Source organism: Rhopalosiphum maidis, chromosome 3 (genome assembly GCF_003676215.2).
Source record: "Rhopalosiphum maidis isolate BTI-1 chromosome 3, ASM367621v3, whole genome shotgun sequence".
NCBI classification, from domain to species: domain Eukaryota; kingdom Metazoa; phylum Arthropoda; class Insecta; order Hemiptera; family Aphididae; genus Rhopalosiphum; species Rhopalosiphum maidis.
This window is the reverse complement of record NC_040879.1, coordinates 49,775,899-49,790,915: the sequence shown is the minus strand read 5'-3', so window position 1 is coordinate 49,790,915 and position 15,017 is coordinate 49,775,899. Positions and strand designations below refer to the sequence as shown.

General features: G+C 25.6%; 3 protein-coding genes across 4 annotated transcripts; 1 reads left to right on the top strand and 2 right to left on the bottom strand.

Annotated features, from left to right (window-relative positions):
- Window positions 1–1,255: 1,255 nt before the first annotated feature.
- On the bottom strand, window positions 1,256–6,448 carry LOC113555775 (lys-63-specific deubiquitinase BRCC36-like). Its single transcript, XM_026960307.2, has 6 exons — window positions 6,069–6,448; window positions 5,783–5,999; window positions 4,334–4,422; window positions 2,990–3,106; window positions 2,120–2,225; window positions 1,256–1,807 (listed from the first exon to the last, which is right to left on the bottom strand). Exons 1-6 carry the CDS (start codon window positions 6,186–6,188, stop codon window positions 1,512–1,514), a joined length of 945 nt encoding a protein of 314 aa, XP_026816108.1. The 5' UTR covers window positions 6,189–6,448; the 3' UTR covers window positions 1,256–1,511.
- A 228-nt stretch (window positions 6,449–6,676) lies between these two features.
- Window positions 6,677–9,916, top strand: LOC113555776 (caltractin). 2 transcript variants are annotated; one of them, XM_026960309.2, is made up of 5 exons: window positions 6,677–6,826; window positions 7,731–7,907; window positions 8,033–8,114; window positions 8,211–8,395; window positions 9,527–9,916. In XM_026960309.2, exons 2-5 carry the CDS (start codon window positions 7,773–7,775, stop codon window positions 9,614–9,616), a joined length of 492 nt encoding a protein of 163 aa, XP_026816110.1. In that variant the 5' UTR covers window positions 6,677–6,826; window positions 7,731–7,772; the 3' UTR covers window positions 9,617–9,916. The 2 variants fall into 2 exon arrangements, with proteins under 2 accessions (XP_026816110.1, XP_026816109.1); XM_026960308.2 differs by having other exon boundaries at window positions 6,697–7,158.
- On the bottom strand, window positions 9,917–13,663 carry LOC113555774 (deaminated glutathione amidase). Its single transcript, XM_026960306.1, is given in 9 exon segments — window positions 9,917–10,183; window positions 10,821–10,996; window positions 11,079–11,370; window positions 11,425–11,637; window positions 12,105–12,121; window positions 12,124–12,304; window positions 12,809–12,964; window positions 13,062–13,224; window positions 13,289–13,663. Coding segments are annotated over 8 exon segments (1,356 nt in total). The 5' UTR covers window positions 13,218–13,224; window positions 13,289–13,663; the 3' UTR covers window positions 9,917–10,018.
- Between the last annotated feature and the right edge of the window lie 1,354 nt (window positions 13,664–15,017).

The window sequence follows — 15,017 nt, the reverse complement described above, 5'->3', positions numbered from 1 at the left end:
ATATTATTTTTTATGTTTAGTGTATTTATTAGCATATATTATTCATATTTTATTTTATTTTATAATATTTTATAATTTGTAATATATTTTTGAGCTATTTTATAATCATGAGCCTCCTGAATCTTATGAGGTTCTATAAGTCAAAAAAAAATTTGTTAAAAATGTTGGGTTCCTCATAAGGTTATTTTTTACTGTTATACAAAAAAAATGAACAAATAGATACAATCACTTAAAAAAAAAAAAAAAAAAAACGCTAAGTTAATAGTTCATTTAAAATGTGAATATTTTGAATAATTCCTAACATTTTTAGTACTTTTTTAGTACTATGTTTTTTAAAAGTTTTACTTTTTAGACTAATAGAGTAAATTGCATATAATTTTACATACTCAATGAAATTTTCAAAATATTTAGTTAAATTTTATGCTAGTTATGGGCATTTGAAATTCTCAAGTTTTTGTTTTGAAATGAATAAACATTTTAGGTCTGGTTAAAAAAGTTGGCTATTTAAAACGATCTTACCTAATTTATTCTTTTAGCAATTTAAAAATTTTGTTTTAATAAGTTTAATATTTATACTAAATTTGATAAAATTATGAAAATGTATTAATTATTTTGTAATTAAAATATATTTTTAATTTTTATACCTAAGGCTTGAAATTTAAATTTCATAAAATTAAAAATTTAAATTAAATTTTTTTTTATAGATATCTGAAGTTCTGTTGAAAAAATATATATTAAAAAAACGCATAACAATTTATCATTCTGTTATAATTCAAAAATATTAGACTTAAAATGTTAATGAATATTATTATTCATTATAATTCTCTATATATAATAACATAATACTTAAGTAAAATAAATTTCTTTAGAAATAATGTAAATATAAGATAAAATATATTTATTAATATATGCTAACAGATTGCTCAACATTTTTGAATGCATTGAATTATCAATGAGTTCATATTTAATACATCAATTGAAATGACCTAAATTACAAGTTTCATTTGATTCTTACTATACAGTAAGTGGTAACTAAGTTTCCCACTTTTGACTATAAATTTTAAATTTTAAATAAAAACACATTTTGTAGTTCCATAGATTTAAACTGTTTAAAGAGTATAGTTAACATAAAATTTAATTCACAGCCCATATAATATTATTTTATACATTTGAAAACAATGCTAATTTATGACATTTATATAACGTTCTTACATTTAATTTTCGTTTGGAAATAAATGATTTGTCTTTAATAATATATTATATAGATAAAATGTCTATTATGCAATTCAAAATTTTTACCATCCATAAAATATTTTCTTGGCTCATTCAAATTACTCACAAAAATGTCCCAAACTGTATATAGGTGATCAGTAAAACTATAAATAATAATAATTAAAAAAAAAAACATTTCAACAAAATTTTTTTATATACATTAAACAATATACATTATATTTAAAAAAAAAAATGACAAGTAATCAAAAAATATAGTAAGATACTCATTATTCATGAATTTACACAGGAGAGGAGACCATACTAGACTTTTTCGCTTTTTTTTTATCTTTGGGTTGATTTTTTGTTAGTACTGAAGTGATCAAGCCTTCAGAAGAATCATCACTATTTTCTTGATCATCATAATTTTTGTTTGTACCGTCACAATATGACTCATCATTAATACCTAATGACAGCTGTTCTAGTTTTGATTGAAGACTTTGAATTCTTTTAGTTGAACTATCACGTTGTGTTTCTAACATTTGCAGCATAGGTTTAGCCACTGTTTCCAACATATGTATTCCAGATAACGTATATACTAAAAACCAAAATATTATTAATAATATCTCCATTTATTCATTAAACTGAATTATGTAATAATGATGAAATAACAACTCTATTATGGTTTTGAATGGAATAGAATATTAATAAAAATAAGACATTTCACTACAAAACTAATAAAAGTAAAGGAACATGGCTTAATGAATAAATGTTAAGGTGTACTATAATTTAAAACTTGGTATTTCAGACATAAATGTTAATCTTTAAAGTTATTTAAGTGGTCGACTCCATATTACACAAAAATGATAGTTTAGATTGTTTAGAAAAACTTTTTTCATGATAGAATTACCTGAATCATTATGAAGCTGAGCCATTGGACTTATATCACCTTCATTTGCTTCATTATAATTTTTTATAAGTTCGTCATACAATGTTTCAATATGCTTTACAATTACCTAAAAATATAAACATAAATTAGCTATATTTATAAATATTTCTTTGATCAGATTTATACACAAAAAAGAAAAAAAAGATTGTGTCATACACAATTTATAATCATCTAAAATATTAAATTGTGTAATGAAAATTTTAAATCTTTATACAGAACAAACAATATTCTAGATCAATTTCTATCAGAAATATTGCTCAAGCTACAATAAAAATTGTTGATTTGTAATAATTTCAAAATTTTGGAATATGCTATCAATCTATTTAATTAATATATATATATATATTGTTGGAACCAACCTGTATTACTTAAATTGAATATAAAATAATTAAAACTGTTATTTATACAAAATATTATCAAAAAAACGCTAAATAAATAAGTTATTGCTTTAATATGAAAATTACTTTTTTCTTACTTACAAGTGTAAATATCATTATTCTTTTGTAACTATTTTATGTAATTTAAGTGTAAATTATTATATATTTATTTATTTAAGGTAATAGTAAAAATTATAAATGTATTAATCTGCAACTAAATCAATATGAAGTAATACATATTAAGATAAATAAAAAATAAAAATAAATTAATAAGATTATGTCCAATACCATGATATATTTCAATATAAGAAAAGGAGGTTCAAATTTGTTAATAACATACATCAATCAATAAATTATAATATTTAAAGCAAGCAGCAGACCTCAGATTTATATAATTATAATATTAATTATGTATAGTATTTGATTAAACATAAAAATATAAATAAGTAATTACCCCAAATGACAATTGACTGGTGCAGGTTGTAGGTGCAACCTGAAATTTAACATCTATTCTATGCACCATACCATTTATTTGTTTCGCTTGAAAGCATACTGTTTTCATTTCTTTCATCTAAAACAAATGATTTACAATATTGTAATATTATTAATATTTTTATTTAAATTTACAATCAAAGTAGCACACTTTAAGGTCTTATAAATCTAGCTTAAAATAAATACTAATATCTATTACTTTTTCATATTAAATGAGTATTTACTGAGACAATGAGTTATAATAATTATATTCTGAAAATTCTAGTAGCATAACAATACTTATATTATTATTTTATTTTAAATGTATAAAGAATGAATTATAGCACTTTGACAAGATATAATTGCACAAATAATTTATTAATTTTAGGTTTAGCATAATTTGAGGAGAGAAATTCACTCCATTAGTTATATTTTAAAGAATATTAAAGTAAATCAAAATTATCTAAAGACATGATGATGAAAAAAAACAACTGAATGAAAGTATATCAAACTTAAGTTGTTCAATTATTCAGTAAGTTAATACAATAATATTATATGTTAATCCACTGTGTTCTAGTTATTTTAGAATTTGCTACAGTATATTCGTGAAAATATTGAGTAAATAAATAAAAAATGTTTAGGCCATAAGATTTATTTTTGTTTTTGTAAGTAATAAATAGAATTGAATATAATTTAGATATATCAATATTTGAATGTGAAGATTTTAGTTAATAAATTAAATTATTTTACTCTTAAAAGCTGCATGAATCAAGTTTAAAACTAAATATAGTTTTTGCACTTTAAGTCATAAATTGTAGTATACCACTCATGGAATTTCATTTCAAAATATATGTTGTTTGTAGTTATTTAGCTCATTCAAGTAATAAATATCAAAACAAAATACAAACAATACAATGTAATGAATGATTTATACTTTTTTTTTTTTTAATATTTAAACAATTATTCATATTAGTTTTAAAAATTAAATCATGTTTATATAATTTTAAAAACAATATTGTAGAATTATATTAACATTTATTTATGTAGCATGACTAATATGGTGATATGTTAATATTAGGCTAATAAATGTGTATGAAAATACATAAATTCTAGATTTTTTGGAAATTTAAAAATTAATGAATTTATTAATCACATTAATACAGTATTAAAAATATTTAGTTTAAGACAATTTTTGCATTTAAAATGCTGTAAATTACTATTTTATATCTCACATAATCATTAAAATAATACTATGTTGAATTATCAGAGTTCAACAGTCAAAAATGCCTTGCATACTAGTAGGTACTTCAGTTATTTATTTTCTTACCATTGTTGTAGTGTCTGTATTATATGATGAACAAATTATACCGATAAAACATGAATCCATATTTTGTAAGTTTAGTTGAGTTTGTAAATCTGAAAAATTATAAAAATCAAAATTAGATATTAACTTTATTTTTTTTTAATAAATAATGTATCATTGTATAAGTAGAGTAATATTTTATGAACATAAATGGTAGTTTATTAAAACATAAATTACCATTTATTATAAATAATGTAATGCATTTGCTATAACTTTATAATTGATTGTTTATGAATAATTTAATCATAGTAATTATAGTCATTCTTTTTGAAATTAGAAGCCCTTTAAAATAAGCTCCGTAATAGACTTAACCGTTTTAAACAAATATAACTATTAACTTTTACATAATTATTAAAATTGTATGAAAATCATGAGTTTCTAAGATATTTAAATTATTTAAAAACTATTATAAATTGCAAAAATATTGAAAAAAGTGAATATAAAAACACAGATATTTTTAACTTTAAGTTTAATTATCAAATGGTTTAATCCATTTTTTTATCAATGCTAAATACACAAGATTAGTTTTGTTTAAGGGGCCTTGCTACTGCCGTCGATTTGAGCTCAAAAGAAGTAATGTTTTGACAAAATTAAAAAGATGTCCAATTTTGATTCTGAAAACAATTCTGAACTCTGCAGAAAATTGTCTATAGATCGTACAGAATACTTTGTAAAAATTAAATCTTATATTCTAATGAAATGGTAATAAAAACTTGAAAATATGAATTTTTTCAAATCAATATTAAATTTAAAATTTAAATTAAAACCAAAATGTTTCGTACAATCCAACAGACATTTTTCTGCTGAATTAAAATTTTTTTTTCAGAATTAAGATCAGACGATGTTGACTAACTTAAATTTTGTCAAATCAATAAGTAAGTTGTCATTAAATTTGTATAGTGAATTTTTATTGTTATCAAGTTATTGACATGTGCATGCGCGTACTCCAGCCAGTACCCGCATTGCATTTCACTTACATAAATAATCACTTTCAACTAACACATAGATCTTGGGCGGCTAAGACGAGATTATGAATTGCCTAAAAGTTGTCTCTTAAATAATAACCATAGCAATGCCTCTTAAGAAGATGTTCTAACCATATGTGATGATTTGTCTTGCAAACATAAAATAGCAAATTTACTTTCATATGAATCAATTTTATATTGTTAGTTTTAGTATTAGGATCAATTTACCTATTATCAAACTTATAGATAACACTATTATCTAGAGTATTTAAAAGGATTTTATTGATATTTTAATTTTAAAAATTTATTTATGCATAAGTACATAATTTAATATTAAATTGAATTTCAGTATGAATACTAGATCTCATTGATGATGTGATTTTAAATGTTTTCAATTAGGTATAGGTACACTAATTATAAATATTATTTGAAATAATTAAATACTCACCGACATTAGAAGGCCATACAGTTATGTGAGGATGTGAATGATACCAGCCAATGACATTCAAGTTAGCACCTTTGATGCGGGAAAAGTGTTTGGCATCTTCCATAGCGTTTACCAAGTCTTCGGACATGATTTCTACTCGGTCCTTTTTTATCTCTCCCCGAGGTGGTATCGACAGCGCCGAAACGGACACAGTGGTCCCATTCTCGTGTATTATTTTCTAGAAAAACCAATATTAAGTGGACGCATTCGTGCTAGGTATGGCAAAAACTTGCATCGGCACGCTTACCTGGCCAATGAGCAGAGCGGCGACCTCTTCCTTTTCCGTGAGCAGCGCCAAGTTGTGGCACATCAACAACACCTCATCCGATATGAACACGTCCGTGAGCTGATCTAATTGTTTATTCATGATTGCGGTGTACAAAAACTCCGGGCCAACTAAACACGACACCGATCGTAGTGCTAATGCGAAGTCTAGAAACGGAAAACAAAGAGGGACGAATAGACTTTAGGGAACCCTACAAAAGTATTTTACAGTGCAATACTGTGAAGTTTAATTGCAACAGATGCCTATTGATCTCGCTTCGACCGATCGACCGTCATATGTACTGTGTAGTAAGAGCCGCGTTAAACGAATGCACATTGCACGGTGCAGTTATCACGAATGCGCCGCTTTACACGTAGATAACGATATTATTATTGTTATTGTGAAAAGCAACAACCATATTGAACGCAAATCATAATATGTACCTATTATAATATACTGTTTATTATCGTTATACACAATATGAACATATTTATTTCACGATTATCACACAAACGATATCATCATTATTTTTTGTATATTTTACAATTTATCACGATTCTCGAATGACTGTTGGCGATATCGTGTTATTTACCCGTGTGTACGGCTAATAATAACGAAGAGAGAAAACTAATAAGTCTTCTCAATATCGATCTTCCTACACCGTCACCCACCGAACAGAATATTATTGTTGTTGTTGGTTTTTTTATTCTCAAACCGATAATCGAAATCGCGTTGCTTAGGTACGGTTAGCCGGGAACGCAAACAATTTGTTTACACGACTATTAACTATAATAATATAATAGTGGTGTGAATGTGTGATATTGATAACCAAGCCACTAGCCGCGCTGTTCCGTCCCACAGAGGCACAGACCCACCAGTCGCTCGTCATCGATCCAGTGGTGGTTTTCATCGATAATTGGAAAAAAAAATCGCGAGCAGTGCATTAATTCTGTTGCGTTTTGGCACGTATACTCAATAGTCGATTCGATCATTCTGTTGCCCGTCCGATATCCGTTGGCGTTCGCCATCGATTTGACGGCCGACAGCACGAAAACCGCCGCCCCGTCTTTAGGTTGGTGTGCACAACCGTCATCGTGTGCTTAAAGTGGACAACAGTCCCTACGAACGCGCACGGTGTATCTGCTTTACACACACGTACACACATTTTACACAATTCACGTCTCTCTCATTTCCAATTCCGGAAATGCTTTTCATACCGAGACAATTAATTGTATTGCAAAAAAAACTGTAATGAATGTGAGGAACATAAATTTAATGCCTTACGTAGCAAGTAGGTTCATGAAGTTTTGACCTAAAGTTCACTCCTTGACCGATACAAGCATACCAGAGACCTGTAGCCACTAACCGTTCGCTTGTCAGATTTATACTCCTCAAATGATCAAGTCCCCATGTTTGTCTCACGATTCCTTTTGCAAATCTAATTGAATTTTTCATGTTTTATTTCAAAAATCAATAATACACACAGCATTGCATGTACTACTAGGTACTTTGGTTTTAATAATTTTTGTTGTCAATACACTCATTTTTGTGCGATTTAAAATGTACTCTGAAAAATTAGCAATACAGCGATTGAACGTGGTCTCCTAGACAGACACTTAAACATATTGTATGTTTTATTTTTAGATTGTTGTTGTTATTATTGGTAGTACATAAGTTGGTATAAAGATGCCAGCTACAAACCGAAAAAAGTCTGGAGGCAATAAATTTGAGTTCAGTGAAAAACAGATGGCTGATATAAAAGAAGCATTTGAATTGTTTAATGTAGATGGATCTGGGTCAATCGAAACCAAAGAGTTAAAGGTATTTAGTATCATAAATATATAAAATTAATTTAGCTTCGTAGACTATAATTTCTGTTTTTTAGTTACCTATGGTCACTGTATGATCTCAGAAATATTATGATATTAATTTAATTTAAATTTTAGGTAGCCATGAGGGCTTTGGGATTTGAACCAAAAAAAGAAGAAATCAAACGTATGTTGCTTAACTTGAATAAACAACATACTGGTAAGTTATTTTTTTAATGATCAGTTTTTAAGTTTTACATAACTAATTATCTTAATAAATAACAACTAATTAATCAATACTTAAAATGTTATTCAGGTGTCATAACATATGATGATTTTGTTACTTTGATGTCAATGAAAATGGCAGATAAAGATTCAAGAGAAGAAATTATTAAAGCATTTAAACTTTTTGATGATAACTGTACAGGAAAAATAACATTTTCCAATTTAAAACGTATTGCACAAGAATTAGGAGAGAATATTGCTGATGAAGAACTTCAGGTGAATATAAATAGTTTAAAACATAATATATTAATTATTATTGCTACTTTACATTTAGTTGCTTAGTCAAGAGGACGAAGTGGCCAAGTTCAATAACTTATTAGTTAAAACCTTGGCTACAAACAAACTCTCTTTATTAGTAGGATACTGTCTAAAGAAAAAAAGATTGCCACTCGCGTTCCCTTACTACTATGCAGGAGTCCATAGAAAACCATAGCAGTGGTAAAAAATAATCAAAGTATGTGACAGTATATACTAGTGGTGCCCAACCCACGAGCCATAGGTCACATTATATATAGCCCGTTAAAATAAAACAAAATATTCAAAAACAGTATATTTATTTTAAAATACGATTATTCTTTTAAATCTTCCAAAAATACAATAATAACAAATCAAAAATATATTTGTGTTTTTTTCTGTCGAATATTTTCAAATAAAAATGTTATGATTTAATATTGTTATCACCTGTGCACTTAAAAAAGCGTACTGATCAAACTAATGTGTATCCCAATCCGTTATGTTTTAAAAAATCAATATAAGATAAGAAAACAAGTCTAATATATACTTATTATACTTACAGGTATATTGTATTTGTTATGTATACCTATTATCTACTATGTGTGACAAAATTATGTCATTAGATTAAAGTTGAGCTTATTTGTATATTTATATTTGGTGACCCGCTCAAAGATAATTGTTTAACAAGTGGCTCTCCGAGGAAAAAAAGTTTGGCATCATTAGTCTATACTGTTACAACCACAAGACATTTATAAAAAAATTCAATAAAAATGAAAAGCATCCCTTATAATTTAGTTGATAATAAATATTGTATAATATAATTAATTATTTTATTTAATATCTGGTTTTTATGATAACATTTTAAAATTGGATTCAGTCATGCATTATATTTTATAACAAGTTTGTTAGAATTTTTATTGCTTAGTATTGGTGAAAAAAAAAATTTAATTACTTGGAAATAATAAATTTTTTTTAAAGTTACATCTAAAGTATTTATCAAGTAGAATTAAATAATAATAAATGTAAATTAATTTTGTTTTATAAAAAATAAAATTTTGGAATTACATAAAATGATATACATTTCATTGTAATATGGTATTAATGATATTATAGGAAATGATAGACGAAGCAGATAAAGATGGTGATGGTGAAGTCAGTCAAGAAGAATTTCTTCAAATTATGAAGAAAACCAATTTATATTAAATACATATTACACCCTGTTTTATCAAAAACATATTATTTGTGTTGTGTGTACACTACTTTGTAATAATTTTTCACAGTTACCATTTAAAATTAACTTCAAAACACCTAATCATTTGTGGGCAAGTCATATTTCCTTCACACATTAAAAATAATAATTTTGTTTTTTGTTGTGGAAAATAGTACCTATTTTGATTGGAGGAAATTACGGCCGTTTTTGTTGTATTCATCATATATTATAAGACTTAATTATATTATACATTACCTATAAGTTTAAGAATAAAGCAAGAAAAAAAACATGAATTATAATTAAGTTATTTACGTTTATTTTTATATTTATATTATAAATGTTGGTAAAGAGTAATAATGTAATCTAAACCCCACTAATGACAATCATTTTTAAAACTAATTTTTTAAGAAAAACGATTTTAATAGATTAGCTTCATGTGCCATTTCATCATCGCTTCTCCTTGAATTTGTACAGTCTTTTTCATTTTGTAATTTTCTGTATATATCATCATTCACCAAAAAATCTCCAGCTTTTCTTGGAATAATATGAACATGAACATGCTAATAATAAAAATAATATACACAAATTAAACAGAACAATATTTTATCCGTGCATGTATAGTGCAATCTCAATCATAGTTTTTGTACACAAGGAAAAGTATTTTAATAAAATTAATAATTTTTAATTTCAACATATTTTTTAACTTAAACTCATTATTATTTCAGTATCTATTAAAATAACAGTTAAATACTAAATATATATATATATTTTAATTTTTATCATAGTAAAAAATTATCTATTTTAATTCAATTAGGTATGTAATGTAATAAACTAATAGTAAATAACTTTAGGAGCAAAATTAATTATTTTTTGTTTTGAATCTTATTCAATTTATAAAATAGTTTATTTGTGAGTTATTGTTTTATTTTAATTAAATGTTAAGTCTAAGAATAAATATAATTTAAAAAAAAATCAAATTAATTATTGAAGAAACTAATTTTAAAATGGAAGTATAGTAGTATTTAGTATTCGATATGTATTTAAAAAAAATAACAGTAGTTCACAACTAATATCAACATTTTTATATATCTTTTAGAATTTTGTGTGTAACAATAGAAATCAAGAAATGTAAAATGTTTACATACCAAAGAATTTAACTTCATCAAATATATTATAAAAAAAATGAATAATACATACCTTAATGGTTTGTCCAGCATGTTGGCCGTCTTGAATAACAATAGATGATGAATTAGTGTTATGTACTTGTTCAATGGTTTTTTGAACTTTTTGAACTGTAAGGAATAGATCCCCAACTTCGTCATTAGACAAGTCAGTAATTTTTTCTACGGCTCTAAGAGGAGCCACTAAAACATCTGATTATATATACTTAATGAAAATATCACATTGAGAAAACAAATAAAAATAATATAATTTTAATACATTTTAAAAGGATACGACCTGGTAAAACACATTTAATATTGGTAAATGCTAAGCATAATTGTGTTTTATAAAAGACTTGTAACCCTTTAACTATTGATGAACCAAATTTAAATTCATAAGAATCTTCAACTGACTTATTTTTACATAAGGTACTTGACATCATTCTTGGATAAATATCATATCGTCTATGACATTCTATAGGCATTGATTGGCGAATACTTTTTATTAACGATAAATCAATTGGTGCCAAAACAAAACCAGGTTCATCAGAACACTGGGCTATTACTGTTCCTAGTGGATCAACCACCTATACAATGTTTAATATAAAACTATTTATAAGTTAAATAGTAATAAAACAAACCAGAGAGTGGCCCCAAGATTTTCTAGTTGAGGTATGATTGCCAGTTTGTGCAGCAGCAATTACATAAGATTGAGTTTCAATAGCTCTGGCTCGCAATAATATTTCCCAATGATAAGCACCTGTCCCAAAAAAAAATGCTGATGGATATGTTAAAATTTCTGCTCCATTTTCAGCTAGCGCTATAGCCATCTGAGAAAATCGCATATCATAACACTAAACTTTTATTTAAAGAAATATTTGTGTATGTATAAATAAATAAAACTATACAATAATTGTTAATGTTTTAAAATACTTGATTTTTAATATTAATTTTAAGTAAATAAAATGTGGTTTATTACTTTATTATGGCATTTTATGAAAAGCAATTGTTATTTTATTAAAATAAAATGTTAAAAGTAAATAAATTAAAAATAATATATTTTAGCAGAACAATATTGTACAAATACAATAATGGTTTAGGTTAATAATTTAAATGCTATAAAAATAAAAATTTTGTTTATTGAATTAAAAAAAAAAATCATTATGAACATTAACATTTCTTTATTGTAATTGAAATTGTTATTATACACTTCAAAAATTGTTTTGCTGATAAAAATGTTGTGACTTATGACTTTATTTTTTATAAATTTTAATTATAGGTATAAATTATTCTAACTTAACTGTTCGATATAAAAGGATACAATAGCTAAACCAACATTCCAATTGGTGTTTTAACTGGTGGTAAGATTTCATTACCAGCTTCAATTACACTTGATTCTAACGCTTGAATATTTTTTGAAGGTATTTGAACATCATACAAATGTATTTTATGATAAGTTTCAGCTATTTCACCTTTATTGTTGATAACCAAATGTGTGTTCCTTAATTTAGTTTCTGAAAACTTGAAAATAATTCAATACTACATTGTAAATTAATTTAAAAAATAGAAACTTATTTAACTAATAAGTAGTGTTTAAATTTTAAGTTGAGAGATGTTTGACATTCATATAGTCTCACATTATTTTGTGTCATATAAGTCATATTTGTTCATTATTAACAATATATTTAAATTCTTATATAATGTTGATAAACTATATTTAATTTATAAATCCTACTAGGCTACCAATATATTTATTAGTATTTTATTATGATATACCTATAAACATTTTAAAATTTAAACAAATCTAACAAAAATAGTCATGTTATTCTAATAAACTTATCTACAAATAAACCAACTAAATATAACTTTCTAACAAATGAAAATGGTTTTAACTAGTAACATTGCAAGTATTATCTATGTTTAACATATTATTAATTGTATTTAAAAAATTATATGTTTATTTGGTTGTTAATAAAGTTTTTATAATTTAAAAACAATGTCATTTAAAATTATTAACAATATTACCTTTTCATGAAATCCACCTAAAGACAGCCAAATATTCAATGACTTAGCTAATGATTTATAACTATTGATAAGAGATCCATCTAAAGACTCAGCCATCTCTAATGACTTAGCTTTGTCTTCCTCGATGTAATCAAATGACTCCGGTAGGAAAATCATCTGAGAATAACAAATACAAATAAATACAAATTAATTATTTAATAATTAGTGGCTTAAAACTATTTTTTAAATATGACATCACATTATCCATACATACTTTAGCTCCACATTTATGAGCATTAGTAATTAGCGTCTTGCACATTTGGTAGTTTTTTTCTTTATTGGCAGTTGATGTTATTTGACAAACAGCAATAAGATTGTCCATGTCGGAAAATGTATTTTTAAATACTGAATATAAACGTTTGATTAACATCTGACAACTGTAACAATATTAAATGATTCTCTTGGCAATTAACAACAACGATAAGTGAAACAATTACGTACCAATGACGTTTGATTAGGTAGGTAGCTTAATCCGGTTATTAAGAACTCGAGATTACCATAATAGTAAATTATTCATAAATTATAATGATCGTCATAAATCATAATGATCATTCGTATCAGTACAAACTAATAACTTTAATAGTCATGCCCTAGCCATCTTATTTTCAAAAATTATATTTACCTACCAATCGTTCCACAATATTTTCGGAATATCTTATTATCGATTACTATGTCTACTGTCTAATGCATTTAGTCTTCCCTAATATTTAATACGCTGAACACTGTGATTATCAACAATACACAATTAATATGGCTAATGCTGCGAAATGCAAACATTGCAAACTGCAAAGCGTAAGGATAAGAATTAAAAATTTAACACAGTTGTCAGTTTGTGATAACTGATAAGAATGCCTAAATCACATATGTATATTATCGGTATAATATTATTCATCCGTGATTTGTACACATAGTTGCCTATCCAAAACCTAAAAATCTATTACTATTCAATTATTTATGTAAAATGTATGCCTACTCGATTCCGATTGTCTATTACTGTTCGATTTATTTCTTTTACTATTAATTAGCATCTACTTAATTAATGTCATATTCTACTTTTGAAGGAATCTATCACTGTTGTTCATTTTGTTTACCTATACGAGCTTATTACTATTGTATACTATAGACAACCATCAACATTATAAAAATAATTATAAGTAATATAATATACTTTTGTTTAGGTCACTTAAACTTACGACTTAGATAAATTATTAGGAAAAAAAAAGTCCTTTTCGATATTTTAGACATGATATGTTCTAGACTTTAAAGTGTAAGTTACTAAATTAAGTAGGACTCATGAAGTAAACATTGTGCTGAGGCAACGTAATATTTTGTTACGGTTGCCATGAGTGAGAGAATTTTGCTGACGTGAAATTCCACTGGATTGCATTAGTCTTACGCGGAGAGACAAACATCTGTTAAACGGACCTCAATTAATTATTATATGTTTTTTTTAAATTTAATAATCTACTAAAGGTTTTTCCAACCATACACTAAATCGTGTTATACCTACTTTTCCTTTTAATCGTTTGGCTTTCAAATATACTTTTAAATGCTGAATTAAGTTAAGGCAAACCTGATTAAAACCTTCTGATTAACCCAAAATTTAAAAATGTTCTTACCTTACAAATTGCATGAACAAATAATTTATTTGATTTGATAAATAGTTGCTTCAAAGTAAATTAATATAGGTAATAATCACAACATAGGCACAAATAGACTACATCTTGAGAGAAAATTTATTTTGATATCTGAGACATTTTTGTCATTTTTAGTTAGAGACTAATTTATAACGTATAGTTTGGGTTGAGTAGAATTAAAATATATTTTTTTTGTAAGTTTTTCGTATAAGCGAAGTACGAAAATTTAAGTGTGTTTTGGCCGTTTTGGGTTGTTTAACCCTGTACAGCATGAAAATAAAATTGTTTGATGTGTATTTTGCGTGAGTATACATTACGTCATTACATACCAACATACCTATGCAATATGCGTCAATTTTGGTATAAAAAATGTATACCTATATATTTTTAAATGTACGATTTGTTAACATTACTATAACCCATATGGATATATATATTAATATTACATCGATTAACGTCGATTTCGAGAGGTCGTGCGTAATAATGTCGTCTATAATGTTATCTGAATTGACGCGGTTATATTTCGTTGTATT

What these genes read in the sequence shown, in the direction of transcription:
- LOC113555775 (XM_026960307.2), bottom strand. Translation starts at nt 6,188, where the DNA reads ATGAATAAACAATTAGATCAGCTCACGGACGTGTTCATATCGGATGAG. An exon ending in CCAGTCAATTGTCATTTGGG is followed by an intron (nt 2,226 to 2,989) that starts GTAATTACTTAT and finishes TTATATTTTTAG; the next exon opens with GTAATTGTAAAGCATATTGA. An exon ending in TCAGCTTCATAATGATTCAG is followed by an intron (nt 1,808 to 2,119) that starts GTAATTCTATCA and finishes TTTGGTTTTTAG; the next exon opens with TATATACGTTATCTGGAATA.
- LOC113555776 (XM_026960309.2), top strand. Translation starts at nt 7,773, where the DNA reads ATGCCAGCTACAAACCGAAAAAAGTCTGGAGGCAATAAATTTGAGTTC. An exon ending in TCGAAACCAAAGAGTTAAAG is followed by an intron (nt 7,908 to 8,032) that starts GTATTTAGTATC and finishes TTTAAATTTTAG; the next exon opens with GTAGCCATGAGGGCTTTGGG. An exon ending in CTTGAATAAACAACATACTG is followed by an intron (nt 8,115 to 8,210) that starts GTAAGTTATTTT and finishes AATGTTATTCAG; the next exon opens with GTGTCATAACATATGATGAT.